At 38.5% G+C, this 26,547-nt stretch overlaps 4 protein-coding genes across 4 annotated transcripts; 1 reads left to right on the top strand and 3 right to left on the bottom strand.

Moving 5' to 3' along the window:
- Positions 1–5,418: 5,418 nt before the first annotated feature.
- On the top strand, positions 5,419–10,386 carry LOC133714250 (NAC domain-containing protein 53-like). Its single transcript, XM_062140332.1, has 6 exons — positions 5,419–5,763; positions 5,868–6,145; positions 6,248–6,481; positions 8,696–9,286; positions 9,362–9,476; positions 9,637–10,386. Exons 1-6 carry the CDS (start codon positions 5,598–5,600, stop codon positions 10,038–10,040), a joined length of 1,788 nt encoding a protein of 595 aa, XP_061996316.1. The 5' UTR covers positions 5,419–5,597; the 3' UTR covers positions 10,041–10,386.
- Positions 10,387–10,649: 263 nt separating this feature from the next.
- Positions 10,650–14,950, bottom strand: LOC133715224 (putative receptor-like protein kinase At3g47110). Its single transcript, XM_062141634.1, has 2 exons — positions 11,353–14,950; positions 10,650–11,196 (listed from the first exon to the last, which is right to left on the bottom strand). The coding sequence occupies exon 1, from the start codon at positions 14,016–14,018 to the stop codon at positions 13,101–13,103; it is 918 nt and encodes a 305-aa protein (XP_061997618.1). The 5' UTR covers positions 14,019–14,950; the 3' UTR covers positions 10,650–11,196; positions 11,353–13,100.
- On the bottom strand, positions 10,815–12,816 carry LOC133716352 (receptor kinase-like protein Xa21). Its single transcript, XM_062143062.1, has 7 exons — positions 12,621–12,816; positions 12,282–12,525; positions 12,066–12,150; positions 11,810–11,914; positions 11,353–11,671; positions 11,136–11,196; positions 10,815–11,058 (listed from the first exon to the last, which is right to left on the bottom strand). Exons 1-7 carry the CDS (start codon positions 12,814–12,816, stop codon positions 10,815–10,817), a joined length of 1,254 nt encoding a protein of 417 aa, XP_061999046.1.
- A 150-nt stretch (positions 14,951–15,100) lies between the features above and the next one.
- Positions 15,101–20,712, bottom strand: LOC133715223 (malate dehydrogenase [NADP], chloroplastic). Its single transcript, XM_062141633.1, has 14 exons — positions 20,422–20,712; positions 20,224–20,317; positions 19,694–19,780; positions 18,832–18,916; positions 17,556–17,737; positions 17,398–17,468; positions 17,201–17,291; positions 17,029–17,103; positions 16,844–16,945; positions 16,632–16,754; positions 16,137–16,205; positions 15,976–16,044; positions 15,550–15,603; positions 15,101–15,461 (listed from the first exon to the last, which is right to left on the bottom strand). Exons 1-14 carry the CDS (start codon positions 20,583–20,585, stop codon positions 15,408–15,410), a joined length of 1,320 nt encoding a protein of 439 aa, XP_061997617.1. The 5' UTR covers positions 20,586–20,712; the 3' UTR covers positions 15,101–15,407.
- Positions 20,713–26,547: the final 5,835 nt, after the last annotated feature.

Consider the following 26,547-nt stretch of genomic DNA (forward strand, 5'->3'; position numbering starts at 1 on the left):
ACACGTGGCTAAGACGATTTTTGAGCGAACATGTACATTTATCATTATTCCACTAAGATTATATTGTTGATATTATTATGTACTTCAAAACTTGTCTTAGGCTCAAGGGTTAAAATGAAAGACTAACCTAGAGCTATGACTTCCTGCAATGTCGAATAGGAACTTAAAACCTGGTTTCTTCTCCTTCACATTGCTAGCAAGAGCTGGATTATGTGGAGAAAGCACATCTTCCTAGGATTTGTTTCTACTCTTGTGAGGCCAACGACAAACCACAACACTTATCAAATGACTTGAAGTGGCACCGATGGACCAAAATTAGACCTATATCCAATGAAAGAATTATTCCACTAAGATTATGTTGTTGATGTAGCAAAGCTGCAATAAAAAATGTGGTCCATCTATCATTATTCCACTAAAATTATTTTGTTGATATTATTATGTACTCCAAAATTTGTCTTAGGCTCGAGGGTTAAAATGAAAGACGAACCTAGAGCTATGGCTTCCTGCAATGCCGAATAGGAACTTAAAACCTAGTTTCTTCTCCTTCACACTGCTAGCAAGAGTTGAATTCTAGGGGAAAGCACATCTTCATAGGATTTGTTTCTACTCTTGTGAGGCCAACAACAATCCACAACGCTTATCAAATGACTTGAAGTGGCACCGATGAACCAAAATTAGACCCATATCCAAGGAAAGAATTATTCCACTAAGATTATGTTGTTGATGTAGCAAGTTGTAATAAAAAAATGTGGTCCATCTATGATTATTCCACTAAGATTATGTTGTTGATTATCATGTACTCCAAAAATTTTCTTAGGCTTGAGGGTTAACATGAAAGACGAACCCAGAACTATGGCTTCTTGCAACACTGAACCACGAACTTAAAACCTAGTTTCTTCTCCTTCACACTGCTACAAGAGTTGGATTTTATCGACAAAGCACATCCTCCTAGGATTTATTTCTACTCCCGTGAGGCTAACTACAATCCACAGCGCTTATCAAATAACTTGAAGTGGCACCAACGGATCAAAATTAGACTCATATCCAATTAGCGACCATTCAATTAAACTTCTGAAGAAACTTAAAAGAGTAGGATAAAACTCAACTAGACGTCCACATCGATACATAAGGACAACTATGTGCTCTCCACATTCATCCATGGAAGGATGATATAGCATTCACTAATATTATGTTGTTAATATTATTATGTACTCCAAAACTTGTCTTAGGCTTGAGGGTTAAAATGAAAGATGAACACAAAGCTATGGCTTCCTGCAACGCTAAACCACGAACTTAAAACCTGGTTTCTTCTCCTTCACACTGCTAGCAAGAGTTGGATCATGTGGAGGAAGCACATCCTTCCAAGATTTGTTTCTACCAAGGTCGGCCCTGAGGGTTGCCGCCTCAGGCCATCGGCCTCCGGCGGGCCTCCGTCAGTTTTTTTTATTATATAAATATAAACTTCAACGAGTTGTTATATATTTTTCTTCGCCAATGATATCAAAGAAAACGTTGTAGTTTAGCGGTAAGGGAACCTAGCGGCTTTCTTTTTGAAATACCCCACCTAGGTTCGATTCACAGTTTATTCAATTCACTTTGCCTATCTTTTTTTGTTTTTTTTTTTTCTGGTTTACTTTGCTTTTTCTTTTATTTTTCTGGTTTCTTTTGGTATAATCACATTTAGTTCCTTTTCTTTTTTTCTGTTTTTTGAGAAATAGTTCCTTTTCTTTTTTATGGTTACTAATGTATATGAGTTTAATATATTTTGCCCCTTATAATTTAAGAAAACAATATACAAGTAACTATGTAAGAAACTACTATATGAAAAACAAATTTCATTATTGAACAAAACAATAAATTTGGTTCATGAGGCCACATTTTTATTATTTGCCTCAGACCTCTAAAATGTCAGGACCGGCCCTGGATTCTACTCCCGCAAGGCCAACAACAATCCACAACGTTTATCAAATAACTTGAAGTGGCACCGATGGACCAAAGTTAGACCCATATCCAATTAGAGAATTATTCCATTAAGATTATGTTGTTGATATCATTATCTACTCCAAAACTTGTCTTAGGCTCAAGGGTTAAAATGAAAGAAGAACCTAGGGCTATGGCTTCCTGCAACGCCGAACCACGAACTTAAAACCCGGTTTCTTCTCCTTCACACTACTAGCAAGAGTTGGATTATGTGGAAAAAGCAATCCTCCTAGGATTTGTTTCTACTCCCGCGGGGCCAACGACAATCCACAACACTTATCAAATGACTTGAAGTGGCACCGATGGACCAAAGTTAGACCCATATCCAATCGAGAATTATTCCACTAAGATTATGTTGTTGATGTAGCAAGTTAATTGTAATAAATAAAAGGGGCCGTGACCACTTACCCAATTTTTGGCCAAAAATTGCCCACTTACTCCACCAAGAGTTTTTTAACCCCATTTACCCAATCTAACAGTGTTTGACAGTATTGCCCTCATTTTAATTAACAAATTACACTCATATCTCTCTCTCCTCCCCCTCATCGATTTCTCTCTCTCTCTCTCTTTCTCTAACCTCGTCTCAGGCTCTCTTTCTCTCTCTCTCTCTCTAAGCCACCACGCTCACCACTCCACCGTCGATGTCGGCCTCCACCGCCGCCGCTTTGTCCCACCGTCGATGTCGGCCTCCATCGCCGCCGCTCTGTCCCACAGTCGGACCACCAGAGGATGACGCCATCCAACTCCACGATCCCAACCCCTCTGGGCTTCGCTGGTTTTGTTCTTCAGATGTCCGGGAAGCTCTCCACGCCGGAATCGGGTCTGGGCTTCGCCGGTTTTGTTTGTCAGATGTTCGGGAAGCTCCGAAGCTCCACTCCTGAATCGGGTCTAGGCTTCGCCTGTTTTGTTTGTCAGATGTCCGGGAAGCTCCGAAGCTCCACGCCGGAATCGGGTCTAGGCTTCGCCTGTTTTGTTTGTCAGATGTCCGGGAAGCTCGGAAGCTCTACGCCGGAATTGGGTCTGGGCTCCGAAGCTCATCTCCTTGCAGGTCTCGGACGACGTCAAAACTGTGGTCTATTGGGGGGCAATAGACAGATTATTGCCCCCCAATAATTTCTTAACTGTGGTTAATTAATCACTGAAATTAGAGTTTTGATAAGTCTTATGTTGTTTTGAGTTTATTAAAGTACAATAATCTGTCAATGATAGAAACTGGTGATTTTTGGGGTGGTCTATTGGGAGGCAATAGACAGATTATTGCCCCGCAATAATGTCTTAACTGTGGTTCATTTATTACAGCTCATTTCAACAAAATGCTGCTAGATTCATTAACCAAAATAATTAGGTTTATTGGGGGGTCATAAAAAGTTTATTGCCCCCCAATAATTTTTTTATAGATGGTCAGAAGTAACTTAGTTTGGTTTTAAATTAGTTTACAAAAGTACAGGTATTCAAATTCAATACTTGGTGAATTTAAGTCCACAACGAATTGCCTTTTTTTTCACACTCTCCACTTCACTTGAACCTCTTCACCCTAAGCCTCCCGGGTGGCCTCTTAACTAGAATAAATGCACCTAACAACAAAAGGATCAACCATATTCCTCCAAAAAATAACAAAACAAATATATTATTGCCCCGCAATAAACAGATTATTGCCCCCCAATAATATATCAGAAATACCAAAACACATTAGAAGCAGTCTTTAAACACAAAGGAAAATATCACTGAACACAATTATAGAGACTTTACAACAATTAAGACACATTATTGCCCCCTAATAGGAAGATTATTGCCCCCCAATAATCTCGACTCCGGTTGACGATTTTGCCCACAATTCCAGTCATTTTGCAACAATTCCGGTTGACTATTTGCCTTCATACTGATTTGACTCCGATTGCAACGACTCCGGTTGTAGCCCGGGACTGGAGATACAATCAAGTTGTGATTTCCGTGATGATCAGTCGCCGGCGAGAGAGACAGAAGCAAATCGAAGACGTACCCGATTCTACTGGCGGTCGTCGATTCCTTCAGAAGGTCAAACCCGGCCTCGCCGAGCTTCTCAGCGACGAGGACCGTCGGCTTGGCGTCGAGCCTGGCCGCTGAGAGCACGACGACGAGTTTCGGCGCGGCGATGGCGAGAGCCGGCGTCGTGGGTGACCTGCTGGAGGGATGGAGGGAGGGAGAGAGAGATCCGACGTCGTCTGGAGAGAGAGAGAGAGAGAGAGAGAGAGAGAGAGAGAGAGAGAGAGAGAGAGAGAGAGAGAGAGGAGAGAGATTGAAGGAGAGGACAAAAAAGTCTCAAAAATTAATAAAAAAGAATTAATTGGGTATTAGGGAAATAATCCCTTAGAGTGTTTTGGGTAAACGAGGTTAAAAAACAGTTAGTGGAGCAAGTGGACAAATTTTAAGCTAAAATTGGGTAAATGAGCATTTCCCCTAAATAAAACTAGTTTTTTTTCATACATGCTCTGCATGTGAATAGTTTTTTATTTAATAAAATAAATAAAATAAAATAGTTATTGTAGAGAGAAAATAGTGAGAGAGAAAAGTGGGGATTGTGAGATTTTTTTTAAATTTTCTTAATAAAAATCTACTTTGTAATTGTCATATTTACCCTTGTGATGTAATTTATTCTCAAAGTTTTTTAATCTTTTAGGGTTAAATCTGTCAAAAATTTCAGTTTTGACTAGCAAAATATCGTCTCTTAATATTAGTATAGATATGCGGTCCATCTATTATTATTCCACTAAGATTATGTTATTAATATCATTATCTACTCCAAAACTTGTCTTAGGTTCGAGGGTTAAAATGAAAGACGAACCCATAACTATGACTTCCTGCAACGCTGAACCACAAACTTAAAACTCGGTTTCTTCTCCTTCACACTGCTAGCAACGTACAATTGGATCATGTGGAGAAAGCACATCCTCTTAGGGTTTGTTTCTACTCCCACGAGGCCAACGACAATCCACAACGCTTATCAAATGACTTGAAGTGACACCAACGTATCAAAATTAGACTCATGCATATCCAAACAGAGACCGTCGGAACTCTTGAAGGAACCTGAAAAACGTCCACATCGAAACATGGTTGTGTGGTTCTCCATATTCATCCATCCATGGAAGGATAAATGTATATAAAGTTTTATTTAGTTTCCCTTTTGACACGGTTTATACATCCACTCCAATATTCTATCGTCTTTTCTAGTTTGTGTCCTCACCAAGTAATTGACGGAAGCAGTTACCTCAGCCGCAAAAGGCCCGTAACGAAATTAAAAAAAAGCACTCGCCACGTGGACCCTAAATATCCCCGCCACATCAGTCACTTATAGCCCCACAGTAATGTCGGTGACGTCGTCATAAAACTACCCGCCGGTGACCCAGGTTACCTCACCCACAAGGCCTTTTCTTCTTCAAAGACTATATTACTCCCATCAAAGGAGGTTTGGTCGCACACTCCCACCTACAAAATGAGTCGTCAACACCTCTCCTCCTCCTCGGTCTCCACCTCAATTTGAAAACCCTAATTTCCTAATTAACCCCAATTCGATTTTAGTTTAATTTAATTTGTATCTAATTCTGGATTGGAAACCCTAATTCTGTTACCGATTTTGATTCATGGGCCGTCAGTCTTCGCAATCGCTCGCTCCCGGGTTCCGATTCCACCCCACCGATGAAGAACTTGTCTGGTACTACCTGAAGCGCAAGGTCGCCGGAAAATCTTTCCGCTTCGACGCCATCTCCGTCGTCGATATCTACAAGATCGAGCCTTGGGACCTCCCTGGTAAAGATCCTATTTTTATTCCCTTTTTGCCCTTACAATATTTGATGAAGGTTTATTGTGTTTGGTAATTCAATTTGTATTTGGTGGGTTTGTTTGTATTTTAGGGAAGTCGAAGCTGAAAAGCAGGGACACGGAATGGTACTTCTTCAGTCTTCTGGACAAGAAGTATGGGAATTCGTCGAGGACGAATCGGGCTACCGAAAAAGGGTACTGGAAGACTACTGGGAAGGATCGCCCCGTTTGCCATAATTCCAGGGCGGTGGGGATGAAGAAGACCCTTGTCTTCCACAGTGGCCGAGCCCCCAAAGGTGCCAGGACCAATTGGGTTATGCATGAGTACCGCCTCGATAACCAGGAATTGGAGAAAGCTGGAATAATAGAGGTTTTAGCTTTCGTTCCCTATTGTTTGTTTTGATGTGTATAGTTTGGTGTTTTTGATGTTTATTGCGTGGGATTGATTGGGAGTTGGTTGTGTTTGGTACAGAAAGATGCATATGTGCTCTGCAGGATATTCCAGAAGAGTGGTACCGGGCCCAAGAATGGGGAGCAGTATGGTGCTCCATTTATTGAGGAGGAATGGGATGAAGAAGATGAGGTTTATGGACCTGGTGAAGAGGCTATTGCTAATGAAGTAGCAGTCAGCGGTGGGCCGTATACTGAAGCAAATGAGCTCAGCGATGGGGATGGGGGATATGTCGAGGCAATTGACCTTGATCAGGTTTGTTGTTCATTTCAACTTTTGCAGTTAATATTAGATAGTGACTTGTGTTATATTGGGACAACTAGATTTTAATCAAATTATTGAACTAATATATAAATAAAACTCAGAGTTGTGGAAAACCCCTTCATGTGTTAGAAAAGCATAATGCATAATGAAGATGTAGAGTTTTTGCGCATCTGTTGTAGTTAAGTGTTAAAGGGGAGGTGCATGCTATCATCAGAAGCTCTTTGACTAAATTTTCATCACTTGTGCAAAGAATTACCAAGTTGCTCAATAGATTTTTAACTACTGCTTTTCTTTAATTTGGGCCGGCTTTTTATTTAGCACAGTCAGCACAGTCCCAATAGTGATATAAGTGCATTTTTCACGTTGTATATGCCAGAGCTTTGGGGATCCTATTTGATTTTCTGAAGCTGGCTTTCCCATTTAAGGTCGAAACTTGGCTTGTTTAACTCGAAGCAGTAGTTCTGTATGCTTATTGTTAATTGAAGTCTTATTTGCATTTTCAGATTGTCTGCAACTCAATTTCTATTGTGTTTCTATATCTATGAGGAAAATTTTTCTGTTGTGAAATTTAATTCAATGGGCAATAGGAATCTCAAACACTAAAACCTGTGATATTCACTCAGAAGTGAGATTTATGCAATGAGTATTTGATGTTGAAATATTACAGTAGGTGTAACATGTAGTGCTTAATGCTTTGCTTGATATCATAGAGTATGCCTCATAAGCAATACTATATACCCACTCTACTCAGCTCCACACTGTTTTCACTTTTCATAGTCGTCAAGCGTATCACTTGTGTTGTGTCTTCGAATATTCAAGGTTGCAGTTATGAATATTATTTCTAGACGAGGCTTTTCTGGAATGTGAAATTGATACAAGTCAGTTGCAAACTAATTATTTAGATAATCACTAAGCATACTGTGTGTCTCATATGTTAGTAGTCTCTGAGGTTCCAACTGACATACAATCTCCATATTGTTTTTAGTCAAACAACTGTGTTTTTAAAGAAAGTGATCATTAGGCTTCATTGACTTAACGGGAATTCTCAGTTTCAATTTCTTTCTTTTTTTTTTTTTTTTTTCCTAGCACAGAAGGCTGTTGAAGTTATAGTTATCTTCTAGTATCTTGTTCTGAATGAAGATTTATCATTACAACCATTTGATTTCAGTCATTTTATATATTTACCTGCAAATGTCAAAGTCCATGATGGGTTCATAACCTTGCGAAATATGCTAACTTTTCTCATTTCAGATTTATCAAGTATATGGGGCTCTGGGTTATTTGGAGTTTATATTCTTATCCTTAAGTTGATCCAACTTTCAGTACAGCAGTCCTTTTTTACTTAAATTAGAAAAGCGTTGTCAGTTGTAGTCTTCCTCCAATCATTATGTTAGTAACTAGTTAATTTCAATCAGAACCTGAGAATAGTCCAATGATGGAGAAGCTGATTTCCCCGAAAGGTTTGCGCATCCAGCATGTCATACCTATATATATATATATATATATATATATATATATATATATATATATATATATTCACTGACATGAAAAAATTGAATTTATAGGTCCGATTGTTTAGACAGCATGATTTTGGAACTGACTAAACAACAACAAAACAGAGTATGTATCTGAACCTTTGTCTCTCGGCAAAATGGAAGTAAAATTGAAAAGGATCTGCCACCTCCCCTTGCTATCTGGTCGAGCGTATCTTCTTCATCATGGCCTTGTAGGATTATATGATATATTAGGTAGTTACATTAGTAATTTACTATAGAACACGTCAAGCACGCTCCATTTTTGCCAGGATTTGCTAGTGTATATTTGTACAAAGCAAAACTGTGAAAGCCCCAAAAAAGGGTTTTATAAGATTAAAAGGGTCCATTAAGCGCGATGACCTCTTAGGAAAATGGAAAGTAAAACTGAAAAGGATCTGCCACCTCTTCTTGCTATCTAGTCGAGCGTAACTTCTTCATCATGGCCGTGTAGTATATGATATATTATGTAGTTGCATTAGTAATATACTATGAATATGTCAGGCGCGCTCCATTTTTGCCAGGATTCACTAGTGTAATTTGTGATGACCTTCTGCAGCTGGTGCTATTTATGTTCAAATTCTTGATTTTTTTTTTTTTTGGGTCAAAACTTCTTGGTTATGAGTTACGCTTGTATTTTCTATGTTTAACAATGATTTTTTTTTTCCCCCAGAATATTGACACAGGTGTTCCTGAAAGTGGTCCTCGTCCATTGAACTTCTATCATGGGGAGACAAGCAACTATATTGAGCAATCTGGGGATTTTGTTGAAGATGCTGCAAAGACTGCAGTAGGCGCTGGGGAAACTCTGGAATATTGCGAAGAGCAGAAGTACTTCGACTTACCAGAGCAGTATGAGATGGGTGCAAAGCCTGTCAAAGTTGAATACTTAACTTCGGAATACGATGACAACCAGAACTTCTTCAACTTACCAGAGTATTATGAGACAGAAACAAAAGCGGTCAAAGATGAATATGTTGAACCAAGCCATAATATGAATCCTGTGGATGTCAACTACTCACTCAATGATCCATATTTAAATACTACTGAAAACCCGCCATTTGGTGACGGGCAATTCTTAGAAACTAATGATCTTTCAATTCCAGCCAATCCAGTTGAGCCAAATTCTGCCGGCTTTGATATGCTTGATGAGTACCTTGCATACTTTGATGCGGATGATGACATCTCTCAGTACATTGATTTTGAGTCTTGTGGAATGCTGGGGAATGAAAATACTGTTCCTAGTGAACCTCTGGTTGAGCAGGTAAGATTGCGAACTCTGTTTTTCCAGTTTGAATTTTGAGTGGCATCATTTTACTCACTCACTATTCTGTAACAGTCTGTTATGGGTGAAACTCAGCCACAATCCACAGGAAGCCAACATCTTGTAGAGGCACATGATGCCAATGATGCATCTTCATCAAAACAAAAGCCGGACGTGAAATTTGGATCAGGTATTTGTTGATTTGAGCCTAGAAGGCTAGCATATTAGCTCATACATATAAAGACTTTGAAAGCTTAAGCAAGATATATAAATATTTTAGACTTTCCACATCCTGTCGTTGGACTTGCTTTCCTTACTCTTTGGGATTTGTTTCTTATTTTATGGTGCAGATGGCAAGTTTCCATTCATCACAAAGGCGAGTCAGATGTTGGGCAGTATACCTGCTCCTCCTGCATTTGCTTCAGAGTTCCCTCCTAAAGATGCAATCCTTCGGTTGAATTCTGAAGTAGCATCCTCAAGTTCAGTTCATGCTGGCATGATCAGAATAAGAGACATAACTTCAAGCGACAACAGGGTGGAGTGGTCTATTGGTAAGGACGGGGTTGTCAACCTTGTGTTTTCTGTTCAGCTGCCGCATAGTGATATCACTTCTTCCAACCTGGTACCAATGGGCGGCTCAGTCTCTGGCAAGACGGGATCTGTGGTCATGCGGGGCTGGTTTTTGTTCATGTTCTTCTGGGTCCTATTTATTTCCATCAGTTTCAAAATCGGGAGCTATATATATGCCAAGTGATGATGCTTCCTTAGGAGCACTAGACCTGGACTATCTACTTGGTAGCAAACTTGCTTTAGTGCAGAATGATTCAATTTAGTAAATCAATATACTAACTTCTGAACTCCTATTTTCCTTTCCTTTCTTATACTATAGTTCCAGGACTGTACTGTTTTAATTTGTTTTACTCAACGTAAAACTGAATTTTTGTTCTAGATATTTATTTCGTTGTAATTAGAGTTTACAAACATGTATGGTGTGTTCTACAACTTCTGCCTTATTTGGTGGTGCGAATTACGAACTTATTGCAGATGATTTGTCTGCATTTTCTCCTATTCATGTTAAATGTGATATTTATTGCACTGAATGGATGGAGTCTGGTAGTACTAGTAATCATGTGTTGTTGTCAAGTTAAAGATGATATATAGTGGTGATGGTGGTCTTGTAAATGTACATAGAGCTATGTAATTGCCTAAACTGATTCACATTTCAGTTTCAAGTATGGGTTGGTGAATCGTAGCTATTTGGGTGCTTTATCACGAACCCAAAATGAAGATAGAATTGGTTTAGTACGAACACAAAATGCTACGTAAGTGTTTCAGAGTTGAGCTAAGAGATTTATATTAGATGTACTACTTTACTGCTATGTAAATGTGCATATACAATGGGTGGTGAAAACTGCAACCAAATCAGTGCAATTTTGCCAAAAGTGGAACTGCCTATCAGAAAATTTTTAATAAACAAGACGCAGTACTAATGTTCACATAAAATAGCAGCATAAGTTTAAAGTAGTTACTACGCAACAAGAATGTTCCTGATGGAATGCAATTCAGATGCAGCATCACTAACATCCATCCGGTTTCTCGGTGATTCAGCAGAACAAGCAATCCCAATTCCAAAGATCAGACTCAAGCAATCTTCAAGTTTTCCAGTTCTCACGCAGCGCTGATTGGGAGTTTTGTTGATGCATGTAGCAACTATATCTTCTTGAAAGAAGCCTTGAGTCTGCAATCTTGGCAACGCCCTCAGAGCAAGCCATCTTACAAATAACTATGAAGGTTCAAGCCGTCCTTAAACATGTCGTCAGTGGGTCTCTTTCCTGTGAACATCTCTAACAAGAGGATACTGAAGCTATACACATCCCCATATGTTGACACTTCACTTCCCATTCCATACTCTACGATTCACAAATCACAGTGTCACTATAATCGCAAATAGTAGATTTTTTTTTCTTTCTGTTACGCGTGAAGTGTCAGTGTTATTGGCAGAATAAATAAAATCTAGCAAGGTTAAGAGAACAAAGAAATAGTGCAAATAGAAAGATGACGATCACCTGGTGCAGCATAGCCAATGGATCCTCCTAGTCCCAGTGAATGTGTTTGATTTGCAGAGACGTTATCTGTAACTTCAGAGAGAAACCTTGCTAGTCCAAAATCAGAAACATGTCCAGTCAGTTCCTTATCTAAAAGGACATTGCTTGGCTTGAGATCACAATGAACTATCTGAGTTTCACAATGATTATGAAGATAATCTAGTGCACAAGCAACATCAATGGCTATGTCGGGTGCTTCTGGGGTCACTTGTTCAGTTTCAGTAGTTTGATGCAGCCACTCTTCTAAGCTTCCATTCTCCATGAACTCATAAACCAGAGCCTTGAAATCATTACCGAGAAAATCAGTACTTGAACATGCAGTTATAATCTTGATGAGATTTCGATGCCTGATATTTCTCAATGCCTCACACTAGGCTATGAAACTCTTAGAAGCTCCCTGGCGTAACAGGTTAAAAACTTTGACAGCAACAAGAGTTCCAACATCATTCAGAATGCCTTTGTAGACCATCCCAAAACTACCAGTACCAACCAAATTATCTGAAGAGAACCCATCGATCAGTAGCTTTTAAAAGAGCATTATATGACACTTGCAACAGTTTCTCCAAATTGCTTGATGCAGGTTCTTTCCTTGGCTTCTTTCTTATTGGAAGCAATAATAGGTAACACGGCAACACCAAGATTGCCACCATAAGTACAGGAGCTATAAAGATTACCAATTTGAAGCTCCTTTTCTTGGAATCTTTGAAAGGGTAGTTGCATTTGGGCAGCTGGAGTTGAGCGACACCGCCGCAGAGCTTTCTGTTTCCAACAATGGAAATTGCATTGGCATTTTTGAAGACCCCTCCAACTGGCAGCTCACCCCCGAAGTCATTGAAAGAGAGATTCAAGTTTAGCAATTGAAATCCCTCCCAAGTATAGTGGAATCTTGCCTGAGAGGGTGTTTTGAGAGAGATCCAAGAATTGAAGCCCTTTCCAAAGATGTAGTAATGGTCCCTTGGAAGGAGTTGCCTTGCAAGTGGAGGACTTCTAAACTTTGACACTTGCCAATACTGGTTGGAATTTCCCCGGATAACTTGTTATGAGAAAGGTCCAAAGAATTCAGACCTTTCAGATTTCCAACTTCCATGGGGAGAGAACCACTCAGGTAGTTTTGAGACAGGTTCAAACCCAATGCTAACGATGATAGACTCCAAACTTGTTGAGTTAATGGAACACTGAGATTGTTTTGAGAAAGTGCAATAGAAGCAGCCTCTGGCATTCCCCCAGACTTGGAGGGATGATGCCTTGAAAATCATTTCCTTGCAAGTCAAGTATGAGTAACTCTGTTAAGCTCCCAAGGGAGGAAGGGATATCTCCTGATAGTTTGTTGTTGTTAAGAATCAGTCTCCCTAAATTCCGAAGCTTCCCAATATCGACAGGAATGCTTCCATTGAATTCATTGTAGCTCATACCCAAATTCTCCATGTTGACAAGATTGCCTATCCCATTTGGGATGCTTCCATGTATCTGATTGTTCGTGGCACCAAAAAGGTGGTATAGACTTGTTGAGAGGTTCCATAAAGATGTGGACAGCATCCCTCCAAAATTGTTGCTGCTTATATCAAGAGCCCCCAGTTGCGTGGAGTTGGCCAAATCCGAGAGAAAGCTCAAGTCACCCGCTTTCCCACTTCCAAGATAATTGCTCGAAATGAAAAATTCCGAGAGACCATATAGCTTCTGCAAAGGGGAATTTGTCCAGTTATTCTGTTTCATGCAACAATAAATTGTCTAAGATTGGAGGCATTGGATATGGACATGGGAATGGGTCCGGTTATGAATTTGTTCAGGCCAACATCTATAAATTGGAGATTAGGAAGGGTGTTGCCCATGTCTGAGAGAAGCCTACCATGGAATTGGTTTCCCATCAAGTCAAACGCAATGAGAGATGACATGTTGAAAATGAAAGCAGGAACAGCACCAGACAACATATTATCTCCCACAGCAAAGAGTTTTAAGCTTGTAAGTTTCCCTACAGAACTAGGAATACTTCCCTCCAAGAAATTACCAATTGCCAAAAGCTTGGTTAGGGATGAAAGGTTGCCAAACGAAGGTGGGATCGTTCCTGTTAGGCTGTTATCGTCAAAACTAAGCATCTTGAGCTTGGACAACGACCCAATTGTGCTAGGAATTTTCCGAACCAGCCTGTTGAACCCGAAATCTAGTTTTATGAGGTTGGAGCAACTGGATATATTGGCAGGGATTTTGCCACTGAAGGAATTATTCCCCAGTCTTAAAATCTGCAACCTCCTCAAGTGACCAATATGTGGTGGGATATCACCAGTGAAGCTATTGTTTTGTAAATATAGCTTCTTGAGGAAGCTTAGATTACCTACGTGGGGGGTTATGGATCCTGCCAATTGCTGGGACTGTAGGTCCAACACTATGACCCTTTGATGCCGGCGACTGCAACCAACTCCTTTCCACTGACAAAAGTGACTGGATTCATTCCAGGAAATCAGCACCGAGCTAAGTTCATGCTCTATTTGAGCCTTGATGGCTAGAAGTGCAACTCGGTCCGTCTCTTTTCCTCTCAACCTGGTGGGGTTGGTGACTTGGTGGCACTGGCTAGGGAAAAGACCGATAGCAAGAAACACAAACAACATAACACTACCTTGAAAAGTAGGCATGATTTCATGGGGACAAACTTCATTTCAAATCACCAATTAAGTACAAAATTAGCAAGCTAATAAGAACTATTAGCTTAATTATAAGACCTGAATTGGGCAGAGAAGATAATCTTGTCAAAGTCCAAAGTGATCACCATTTCTCCAGGCCAATGAAGACCTCAAGTCTTTCGTTTTTGATCAAGATGAAGACCTCAAGTCAAGCCACTAAGAACTATTAGTTGACTGGGAATACATAGAAGAAAAGAAAGCGACTCCTCTATTTTATGGCAATTCATGTTTGTCTTATCTCATGACTTGATATTTGCATGGACCTAAAACTGTGATCAGTACTTCGGCCTTATATAGTGCAGTATTTTACACTAAATCTCAACGTCCACCTCACTTTAGATCAAAATGACGCAGCATCCACCATGTTCCTTAGGTGGGAAATGGGGAGTGCCGTGAATACAGGTCTAACATTGTAACCCTAAAATGACTGGATTCATTCCAGAAGCTCACGACCAAGTCTAGCGCATGCTTTATTTGAGCCTTTTTTTTGGGTCAATGAGCTCTGATTGCTAGAAGTTAGTAGCTAGGGAAAAACCTGATTAATTGATTGCAGGGAAGGAAAACACACAACATATCTAATACTACGTTGAAAAGAAGCATGATTTCATAGAGAAAAGCATCATTTCACATGTGAAAATCTAAAAAGCAAGCAACTGCTAGCACAAAAAGAAAACAAACAAAAAAAATAAAAAAAAAGAAGAGAAAAAGGAAATCAACTAGTTAACTTGCTACCTGCATGAACAGCTTCTGGTTCCTTACGTAAATATTTGCGGGAGAACATTTTAGTCCAAAAGACGATTGACCAAGCTCCGGAGTAGGTTCCTGTGACTTGCTCCTTGTGATCAACGGTTGCTGTTTGGGGTGACAGTGTTTGAAAACTTGTGCAGTAATGAACTGCTGCACCGTTAAAGGCTCCAGCGTAGATGACAGTGATAGAAAAATCAGAAGAACATGGCACTTCATACGCCAGTTGGCTGAAATATATGAGTAGGGGGCAGTCAAAAATACCCATCATGTTTTGCTCTAGTGTAGAATGGATCTTAAGAATCATATATCATTTCTGAATTCAATAGTTGTCTGCAACTACTTACATTTAGGCCACAAGAAACTAAACAAACAATCATACAATTACAAAAAGGTATATGTATTAGTTCAAGCTCTATCCTGCACAATGTAAGAAACTTATTACAATCTCAAGATTTGACAAATGATTTGATGTTATTCCCCTCTAATTTATTTTCATACTTACTCTACATAAACAAATATCGTATGGTTTGATCCATTTGCTCATTGTTGTAGCTTTCGTGGAAGTTTTCAAGATATAGAATTATCTGGTTACAATTACATCTCTCCAGGAAGCATAGTGTCCTCGGGCAAATCACAAAAAGCAATACCCTGGAAAGCAATAAGCACGGAAGTTAAGAACTTGGGATGACCGAGTGTATCAACATAAGGTAAAATACTGTAGCAATAATATATGTACCTGCCCAATTAAGTGACCAACACATCTTTTCTCAGCTAGTAACTCAGCTTCACTCTGCAAAATTATAACGCCAAATCAGGTCATTTATCCAAAGCATGAAAACACTAGCAGCAGCCGATTGATTGAACATGCGAATTGGAAGTAGCGCTCTCTTTCTCTCTCTCTCTCTCTCATGCGAGAGAGAAGATGAAACATATTTGATTTCTGCACCAGTCTTTCTCTCTTACAGATTTTTTCTATCCAAGAGCATAATAATACTAAGAGTTACTCTGGTTCATATCTTACCGAGAATTGATGTCAGCTAATTAGGTAATGTATTTTCTCAGATCACTATAATTTATCCTCACTAATTCATTCAACCTCATCAGGTAGAACGTTTCTTATTGCCTTGCATGCAGTCCTTAAAAGGATAAGAAAAGGGAATACCTTTGTTATTCTCTTGAGAAGATAATCGTCAAATTTTATGTCCTTCACAAGTTCATAATCTCCATCCCCCTGGAGAATATAGTTGAATATAGTTGAATTATTGGAAGTGCCCATGTTATAATCATTAACAGCAGGTAAGAAAGTTCCCAACATAAACTTACTTTGGATCTGCATGGCATACTGAATACTATATCCTCTGCTATACCATAGGGATTTCCGTTGGTGTAAACCTAGAATAGAATGACAACAGAAACTGGAGATCAAAAGAAACCCAAAATAATTGAAAACATCACAACTTTGTTTGCAATCATCTAATATCAATCAACTTAATTGGTCAATAGACTTCTTATCGGTTTGTGGCATTTCATATATTGACTGTGCATGAGAGACCTTCATCTCGCACAGCTGCTAAGTGATAAAGAAAAAAGAAGTCATCATCTTTCTCTTTTGATTACCTTCCTCACACATGTGTAGGACTGAATCCATTCAATTAAATAAAACTACGGATGAAAAACAAAATGAGTTGCGAAAAATTTTCAATATTGTAGTTTTCTGTCACTTCAGAAACAGAAGTGATCGTATGGTTGCTCAAGAAAGGTTTGGGTTTATTGAAGACAAACAGTATATAATGTGTTAACAAACAAACATGGACTTACACCAGAAGAAAACCAGTCGCCCTCAGGGGTAGGATTAACCAAGGACTTTATGGCATCTACAATCGACACGGAAGTTGATGCAGCTGAAGATCTTCCCCACTTTTTTATGAGAGCACCTCCTCTCTGCAAATTGAATCTATAATTAGTTCTTGATGACGAGGGGCTGGACATCTCTGCAGAACGATGTTTAAATACTTAGTTGACATCCTTACCGTCTGGACCTTGTGTGTAAACTCCTCCTCTAACCACTTGTGATCCTTGATGACCTCTTTGACAGGCAAGCCATCAATTCTAGCATTTAAGAAATCTGGGACCTGTTATAAGTTACAGAATTCGTCTTCAAACAAGAGCAACAGAAAATTAACCGTCCTTTTACAACAGAATGTTTTCAAATTACCTGAGTGGTAGAATGATTTCCCCAGATGGTCACGTTTGAAACTTTATCATAGAAGACACCAGCTTTGAGGGCCAGCTGAATAAACAAGAAACACATTTAGATAGCTTTTCCTTTTGTTCATAAGAGAAGCGAATATCATTTATGTTACTAAAGTTTGGGAGCTATGTTTTACCTGACATTTTGCTCTATTTTCATCCAGCCGTGTCAAAGCATGAAAATTTTTAGCAGGAATGTTCGGAGCATTTTTCAAACAAATTAGTGCACTACATAATAGAGAAATGTAGTCATCAGTAACAGGCGTAGTATAATACTCCAGGACATTGCATCCCTTTACCTGAGAAGAATTGAAAAAGGAAGATAATGACATACTTTGTGTTACAAGGGTTGCCAACCACAATCACCTTGACATTACGAGATGCAACAGCATTAAGAGCCTTTCCCTGTTTATTGAAATTAATAATATATTAGCAAAAATCATTGAGCCTTTTGCGTATCAAAGAGAAGCATTTGTGGTATCATAATGACACCTGCGCTGCAAAGATCTGCCCATTTATATCCAACAAATCAGCTCGTTCCATTCCAGGACCTCTAGGCTTTGCTCCTATTAGTAGAGCCCAGTCAACATCTTGGAACACCTCATATGGATCAATACTTATGATCACCTCCCTCAACAGAGGAAATAGGGAATCCTCCAATTCCATAGCAACTCCTGTACAAATTAACTATCCTCTCAATCAGCATGGGAATATGGCATTGATACTTTAGATGACTTCACTTTTAGTAGTGATGGTAAAGAAGCATATATAATTAGAATACAAAAACACTGCATAACTCAGCTTTAACTCGTGCAAGTTACTATAAATCTAGGTACTTGTTAGCTCTTCTTCCACTGTAATTCTAGACGAATTTCTTTCTAAGATCAGTAAAGGCTTATATATATAACATAATCTATATATATATATATATATATATATATATATATATATATATATATATATATATGAGGGAGGATCTAGAGAGGACCTCCTTAAACTTGAAAAAAGTGAGGATGTTTTTATTTTTAGCTTGTAGTTTAATAATCTAAACCATGATGCATTGACATTTTGATTCTTTTTTTTAAATAAGGGTTTTAGTAATACTCTGTCAAACCCTATGTTTAAAAATCTAATCAATATCCAATAGGGCTGTATGCACTATTCCTCAATGCTGGTATATAAAGGTTTTGGTATGGCAATGCAGATGTTGATTGAGCTAGTAATCCATCAGAGAGGTTTGCTACTGGTTTTCTATTGTTTTTTGGTTCTGATCTTATTAGTTGTGCTGCGAAAGAGGTTAAAGTGGCAGAGGGATCCACTAAGCTGAGTACAGGGGACTTGCTGAACAGGTTATAGTGCACATGAATTCTCATGCATGGAGCACAAAACCAGTCGACTGGTAGCTAGTAGCTACATTATGTAACTCTCTATTTTATGTGGTCAGATCCTTTAAAGAGATTCAAGTATTCATTCTTAACTCTACCTCTCTACTTTCTCTAGTCTCTCAGTTAATACTCCGACTACTTGAATCATATTAATACTTAAACTCAGATAGCACATCATGCCTGTATGCACTTTGCCTCACAACTCTTAAGGCCGAGCCCAATTATGAGCAGTTGCACAACAACCTAATTTTACATATTTCATCATTTTTTTATTTTATTTTATTTCATTTAGGATTTTAGATAATGCAGTACAAAACAAATAAGCTTTTTGTAATCACATTTACATAAATCTTTAATTAAACATGACTCTGTAAGAACCTTACCTTCGAGAGCTTCAAATGATCTTTCAGATCCCAGTAGTTTCAATGCAACAGGTTGGTCTGCCCCAAAAACCTCACCCGACGCAAGCTGGAACATAACCAATTCATATTGCAAATGATAAGAGTTCTATTTAAATTATGAACTTATTCTCAAATATAAAGTGGCACAACTGTTATCATTTTTTTTTTTTATGAGAAGAGGTAGAATTTTTCTTTTATTTTATTTTTGAAAGTCTAGAATATGACACTTATAAACTGTAAATTTAATGGATCAGATAAAACAATCTTCCTACAACTCAAAGATAATTTTTTAGTTTTCAATTGTGTATCCAAAATTCATGGCCTTTGAAGACTATTCTGGAGTCACTGGGCAGGAAAAGCCAGGAACAGCCATCAATAAAACTGACGGCATCTGTCTTTCCTGATTTGTAGTTGCTCATACGCCAAGGCTCCATGCTGCAAGATGGTGTCAATTACTAACTACTAATTGAGAACCAACTGAAGATACATCATTCATCAAGTGCCCCCTTAGTGAATAAAAGTAAGATCCGACTTCTGTCAGTTTAAATCGACTCATACTTCATGCTAAGCTTTACAGTCTCTCTCCATGTTCTGTTTTCCAGTAATAAACTCCAGACATGATCGCTCATCAGGGACCCCCAAAGCACAAAAGTTAAGTAAAAGAGTCTGAAGTTTAGTTGCAACAGATACTTTGAAACCACATGCTACATGCTAGGCATATTTATATTGTCTCCAATTTCTATTTTCCAGTCAATGACTTCCAGAATTGCCACTTATCAGGACACCGAAAAAGAAAAGGAAAAAAAAAAAAAAACTCTGAAGTTTAGTTGCAACAAACACTTACTTTGAACAGTAGATGATTAGAAATCATTCCAGCTGCACCTGAGACCGCAACATTAATTAATTTCTTCCAGGATTTTGTCTCTTCTTCCTGTGCTCATTGAACCGAAGTTATTAGTTAGACAAGTAGATAGAGAAAAGATCGATCTTGATAGCGAATGCATATATCAACAAATCATGTAGTCATAAATGTATCACTAAACTTCGTACTTCAAATACTTTCAAAGTGCATGGTTTTTGTTTCAGCAAAAGGCAGTATTAACTAACACATAACTATATAAGTATTTAATTGGTGTCATTGACAGAGAAAAAGTACAGAATTAAACTTAATATACAGAGCAAATGATCCTCAGCTCATAGAATAACAAACTAAACGAAACAGAGCAGGTTGTACTAATTGGTAAAGAAAGTCAATACATTTGGGTAACTCCAACTCGACTAGGCAAATTGACATACACCATAAGTGCATACTCATGTAACAAACAGAACCATGAAAGGAGCAAAAACCCAGATCAGAAAACGAAGAAAGCTTACAGCTTTGAGATCATAGGTGAGGCAAAACACGCCATAACACTCGGGCTTGTTCTTGGGCTCTTCAGTTTGCGCAGGAGCAGGAGCTTGAACTTGACTGAAGATCAAGAACAACAGAATTCAATTAATTACCACAAGCAGAGACAAAATTAAACAAAAGAAAAAGCAGGGTTTGTTAGAAAGAGTGAAAAAGGTTAATACTTGGGTGCAAGAGAGCAAGAGATTCTAGCATTTTGGGTGCGAGAGAGAGGTGGAAAAGCAAGACGGCGGTGAGAGTGGAGATGGGTGGTTGAGAAGGAGAGCTTGGATGGGTGAACAAGGCGGGTGTTGGTGAATGAAGGGGTTGAGAGCTCTGCTACTGCCATGGCAGCAGAGAAAGATAGAAGCTGGGTAAAAAAGATAAGAAAGAAAGAGAGGAACTTCCAAGTTTGAGAAGAGAAAAGGAGAAAGAGACTGATTTGGAGGGAGGGAGAGGTTGGGAGATGAAGAGGAAGAGAAGAAAAGAATGATTTTGAATATTTAGTATAAGGCCATGCAAATGACACTTGTCACTGCCTCATATCCATAAATCTTCTCCTATTCCTTTAGGTTGGGGTTTCATTCAGCTCTGTAATTTTGGTGGACAAGAGTCACTGACTTTCAGTTAGGCAATATGTGTGTGAAAGGGAAAGCTCTTAATTTTCCATTATTTAATCATGGAATCTAATAGGAACATAAACATTGCTTTCGAAGGGGAAGAATGTCTGAGTAGTTATTATAAACTCAGCTTTAGTTTGGTGGGATCTGGCTCATAAACTCTAAATCACATATTAACTATAGGGATTATGCATCGAAGCAGAGTGACATAGGTATATCACTTAAAAAGACTACTTTGATTCATAGGTTGACATTCTGTTTTTGTTCTTTTGGTACATGCTTGTTTTCTTGTTTTGTAGATTTCTGAAACCAACACATAAATGTTGGCCTACGAAAAACACTTCAAACTTTTAATCTAATTTCTAATATCAAAGAAAACTAGAATTAGGTGCGCACATTCTTCAATCGATTTGACAATATTGGGTAGAAGCTAGGACAATGTTGTTGTATTCCGATTACTAACATTTATATTAATTCTTACTTTCTAAATTACTTCTTGAGATTGTTTTTATTTTTTATTTTTTTATTTATTTTTTTATCACAAAAAATCAAATAGAAGAGAAGGTTACATACTGGAGTTACATACATGAATTATAGTACAAACACAGGAGTCATTCTAACTTCGAGTCGGATCAACAGATCTAAACATACCTTCTTGGATCTAAGAGTACGAAAAACAGAGCTTCAACTTCTTCACTAATAAGATTGGTGAACATGTTGTTAATGACCTTATTGATAATCTATAGAGCTTGAAAACGTAACTGTTTTGATACTTGTCCAATTATGCAATTAAATTAATACTTGTCCAGTTATGAATTAATTGACATTATTTCTCATGTTCCCCTCCCTAAATTCTAAATATCAATGCAAGTAATTGATATATATATATAAGGATCCTGTTTTCTCTCTAAAAGCTAGGTTTCCCGTCGTTAGCAATTTCTCTCGTCCGGCGGCGCACCCTCGTTGGCCCAGGCCTCTGGCCTCGTCGGTGTATGGCACGTGCAACCGGACGGGCTCTGGCCTTTGTGGCAATGTTCCTCTCAAATGGTGAGGATGGTGGTGGCCGAGTTTTGGCTGTTGTTGAGGAGACTGAACCACTCAATCCCGATCAGATCCGACATGATCTAGGGTTGAGTGTGTTGGATGGTGGGATAGGCAGCATGGCTTGGCAAGGGATGGCTGGGGACAGGCGGTCTGGAGGAATGAGGTGGAGGATTAGCGTCGTTGAGGCCATGGCGTCGATCTGTGGTTCTGGGGTTTCGTATTCTCCACCGGTGCTTTGGTTTCTGGGGTTCAGATCGATCGGCGATCTGACTACTGCTATGGCGGCTGGGCTCTTGACGGAGATAGGGACACGGCAGAGGCGCGGTGATGGTGGCGCCGTGGTGGCGGCGGCGTTAGTAGGGCTATGGTGTAGCTGGATTGGGCTGGAACCCTGCATATTCATTGCCGGGCCTAGTGCTTCTTGGGCCTGGGCTTGGGCTCTGGCTTTAAATTTATTTACTATTATATTTTATTGTTGTTTATTAATAGTTAATTGTGGCCTTGTGCCGGCAATAAGTCCTTACCCTATTGTGGTAGGCGACGTGGGGTTTGTCCCGGTATGCACACTCAGTGTGCCTTGTTTGGCCTAGCGAGGCGGCGAGCTGTTTGCAGGATCAAATGGACGCAACCTCCTAGTGGCAGGATGAAACATAGTGTCGTTGGATTTGTTTCCGTGCGGCAACATAGTGGGAAAGCTGAGCTATTTGTAATTATGCTTCTTCAGAATAGAGTTATCTTTCCGGTATGTCACCGCTTTGTCAAAGCAAATAGAGTAGCCATACGTGCACTCTTTGCTAGTTGGTGTTTGTTAGAATACATAGTTTTAGTGGAGAATCCTAGTATTATTCCAGGATATTCTCTTTATGCTTATTGTAATCTGGGGTTCAGACTTTATGTCCCCTCCTTGTATTCTGCAGTTTTATTAATCAAGGCTTGAGGGCAGCCGCACCAAGCCCCCTTTCAAAAAAAAAAAAATTTGATATATATATATATATATATATATATATATAGAGGGCCCTTCCACTAAGAGATTTTTCTTGTGGCCATTTTAAGGGATCCCTTGTGAGACCCACTTTTCGATCGTATTTTGGCATCTCGACCGTTCAATTTTTAGGTCCTAATATATAGATCATTTTTGTAAATTTTCAGCCAAATTGATAATCGTTAAGATATCGAACTAGATTAAATCAATGGACAAACCGAATCTGTCTAACCTGAACCATTCGTGTTCATAATTGTAAATCACAGTTATGAATGCCTTAATGGTTATCAATTTGGCTGAAAATTTGCAGAGATGATCTACTCATATATACCTAAAAAGTGAACGGTCGAGATGTGGATATGCGATTAAAAAGTAGGTATATCAAGGAAATCCTTAGATATTATATATATATATATATATATATATATATACAGGGGTTCTTGGCTGCGGACGTCCGTACCTAAGGATTAGGTACGGATTTCTCATTTTTCCCCACTTTCCGATCATAGTTTCACATCTTAACCGTTCAGTGTTTAGGTCCTAATGTATAGATCAACCCTACAAAATTTCAACCAAATTGGTGATCGTTAAGGCATCCAAAACTGTAATTTACCATTATAAATACGAACGGTTCCGGTTTGACAGATTCGGTCCGTTCGTGTAAATTGCAGTTTTGGATGCCTTAACGATCACCAAATTGGCTGAAATTTTGCAGAGGTGATCTATACATTAGGACCTAAAAACTGAACGGTTAAGATGTAAAAATGTAGCCGGAAAGTGGTCGAAAACAGGAAATCCGTACCGAAATTTCGGTACGGACGTCCGCAGCTGAGAAAAATCCTATATATAAATATATATAGGGAGAATCAAGATAGGACGTCCTCAAACTTGAAATGTGAGGATATTTTTATTTTTAGCTTGTAATTTAATAATCTAAACTATTCATTCTCTTGGTACATACACACATATGAATCACACAAAAAATTAGCTTAATCGGAAAACTTTTAACCATTTGATTAGCACAATATTCGTTTTAATTTTATCTATTTGTTTACACAATTTTGAGTGACCAAATGATTATGGATTTGGTTGGTTTTTTTAGATACAATTCTTGCATAGGAATATTGAAATCACTGAATTAGGTCATATGCGTAGTATAAAATAGTAAACATCCTCAAATTAATTCTTAAAATAAGGATGTCATCTCCTAATCCTCCCTTTATATATATATATATATACATGAAAGATGTGGCACTAAATAGAGAAACATGTGATGAAGTTGTTTATTAATAAAGATTGTTGATATCTGTGTTTCTTTTGGTAAGGCTGCTGTATGGAATTTCTGGTAAAATTATATATACATTCGCTCAGCTGTACTTCAAGCTCACATCTGTCATGTGTACGTGGAGCTTTACTTTTCTTAACTTATTTGTTCGTACACAGTTTGTTGGAGATGCATTTGGACTTTGGACTTGGACCATGGATCTTTGATTTGCTCTCTTTTACTGCTTTTTTTTTGTTTTTTTTTTTAAGAGAAAGAAAGAAAGAATTTTATTACTCATTACGACTAATGTCGTACATAAAGGCATCCGGTATAAGTTCTAGAACAGTTACAAGCCAATCAAAATTGACATTTAGTTTAAAACTATGGCTAGCTAGTCTATGGGCTACCCTGTTGGACTGTCTAGCTAGGAGCAAATTGAATATGAAAACCTGGGTTAGCAGCAAGTAGACCGACCCTTGATTTCAGAAATCAACGAGCTAAGAGGAGACTATCCCTTGTACTGCAATGAGGCAGTCACTTTCAACCACCGCTTGTGGAGCATGCAATCTTTGCAGCAATTCAGTTCCCACTTTCAAAGCCAACAGCTCGATATGGAGAGGGGAAGTAACAAAACTCACTCTGTGAGAAAACGCAGCCACAAAGTGACCAGGCACGGAACCAGGAATTAAATTTGAGGTGTGCTAAATTTACCTTATGCTGGCAAGAAAAATTATTCTAAAAAATTTGGCAGAGTTTACTTTGTTTTGATGAAATATCTCAATTGCATAACACTTGTCAAAATATGATCCACAAGATGCATTTTGTCACCCAAATCTAACAATAGAAAATTGAAGCAATTCAAAGTTAAATATTCAATGTCAATACAAATTCAACTACTTAAGTTGTGCTCTTCGGTTACCTGAAGCATAAAACTCATATATTTTCTTTGAACTTCATCACGCTCATTAATAGGATATGACGAGATTGCAGGGCGTTTTCCCGGATCACGTTCAATGTGATTAACATCAATTTCATGAGACTCAACTCGTACAGAACAAGAAGGTTCTTCCACAACCGAACTTGGAATATCACCCATAACAACATCATTTTTCAGAAAATATGAATTTACTTTCTTCTGAACTTTTCGTGGCTTAGGATTTTGAGGTTGATCTGTCATTAAAAACAAAACCTAGAAAAAAGAAAACATGAAAACAATCAATCTTAAGTTGCTGGCCATGTATAAATTACAAACTTAAGTCAAACTCAAATATACAAGGAGCACACCCGGGCACCCCACCAGGCCACCACATCCCTCCCCACCACAAGGGAAAACAAATTTAACTTACTCAAAAGCTAAAAAACACCCAATCAAAAGTATAATCAACTTAACTCTCAAACAATCAACACAATAAAGAAATTGTCACTATCATGAGCAATTGGGTATTTGGGTATTAATAATACAAATTCAATATCTTTTTCTAGAAATCAATAGATTTGATTGCTTACATCAAGAAATCTAGAAATACTCAAATTCTAACCTAAATTACATTCTAATTTCGTAAAAAAATTTCATTATAGAAGAGAAGTTAAAGTGTAATACTAATACCTGAATAAGGTTGAGAGATGAGAGCAGATTATTGAGGAGAGGAGATAAGAGTGACTTCGTAGAGAGAGGTGAGAGTCTGAGGCTCTGAGCTTGAGAAACGCAGAACAGAGAAAGGGTGAAAAGGTTGTGAGGACGAGAGCACAGAGAGGATAGAGAAAGAGAGAAAATGATATATTAATTATAGAAGAACCAAAACTATGGGTGATGAACAACAGTGGGAACAAGAAGGTTCTTTCAAGAGTGTTAATTATACATATATTAATTATGTATATGTTGACTTTTCTTCCCCCCAAACTAGCTCTGTGGACGTCCAGAAGCGAAAGTCTGGAGCTGCTTCGGTATACAACTATACATATATTAATTTTTTTCCCCCAAAATCTTGGGGTGTGCTGCAGCATACCTTAGCACACCCTTGTGTCCGTGCCTGAAAGTGACCCTGGGAGTTACGAATCACACCACCAAAGCCTCCAAAATGAACACTAGGTAAGAAAGAGCCATCCACCAGTGCTCTTTTACAATTACTGCTTTGGGTGGTCTTTGATGCAACAAAATGAGGCCAAGATTTTGGTTTTGGTTGGTTGGTTCTATCGTTAGATTTTAATTAAATGACAATTGAATACAACTGAATAGCTTAACTATTAACCTCTAAATTAATACTCAAATCAATGCATAATAGTGAAATAAGAAGAATAAGAACAGAGCAGTGGTTTTCCAACAGCCAAAGTCCAAGATTTGATATAGACACCAGCTAAGAATCCAAATTCGCTTTGGTTCTGGACACGTACAGTTTCATGA

Source organism: Rosa rugosa, chromosome 6 (assembly GCF_958449725.1).
Source record: "Rosa rugosa chromosome 6, drRosRugo1.1, whole genome shotgun sequence".
Classification (NCBI taxonomy): domain Eukaryota; kingdom Viridiplantae; phylum Streptophyta; class Magnoliopsida; order Rosales; family Rosaceae; genus Rosa; species Rosa rugosa.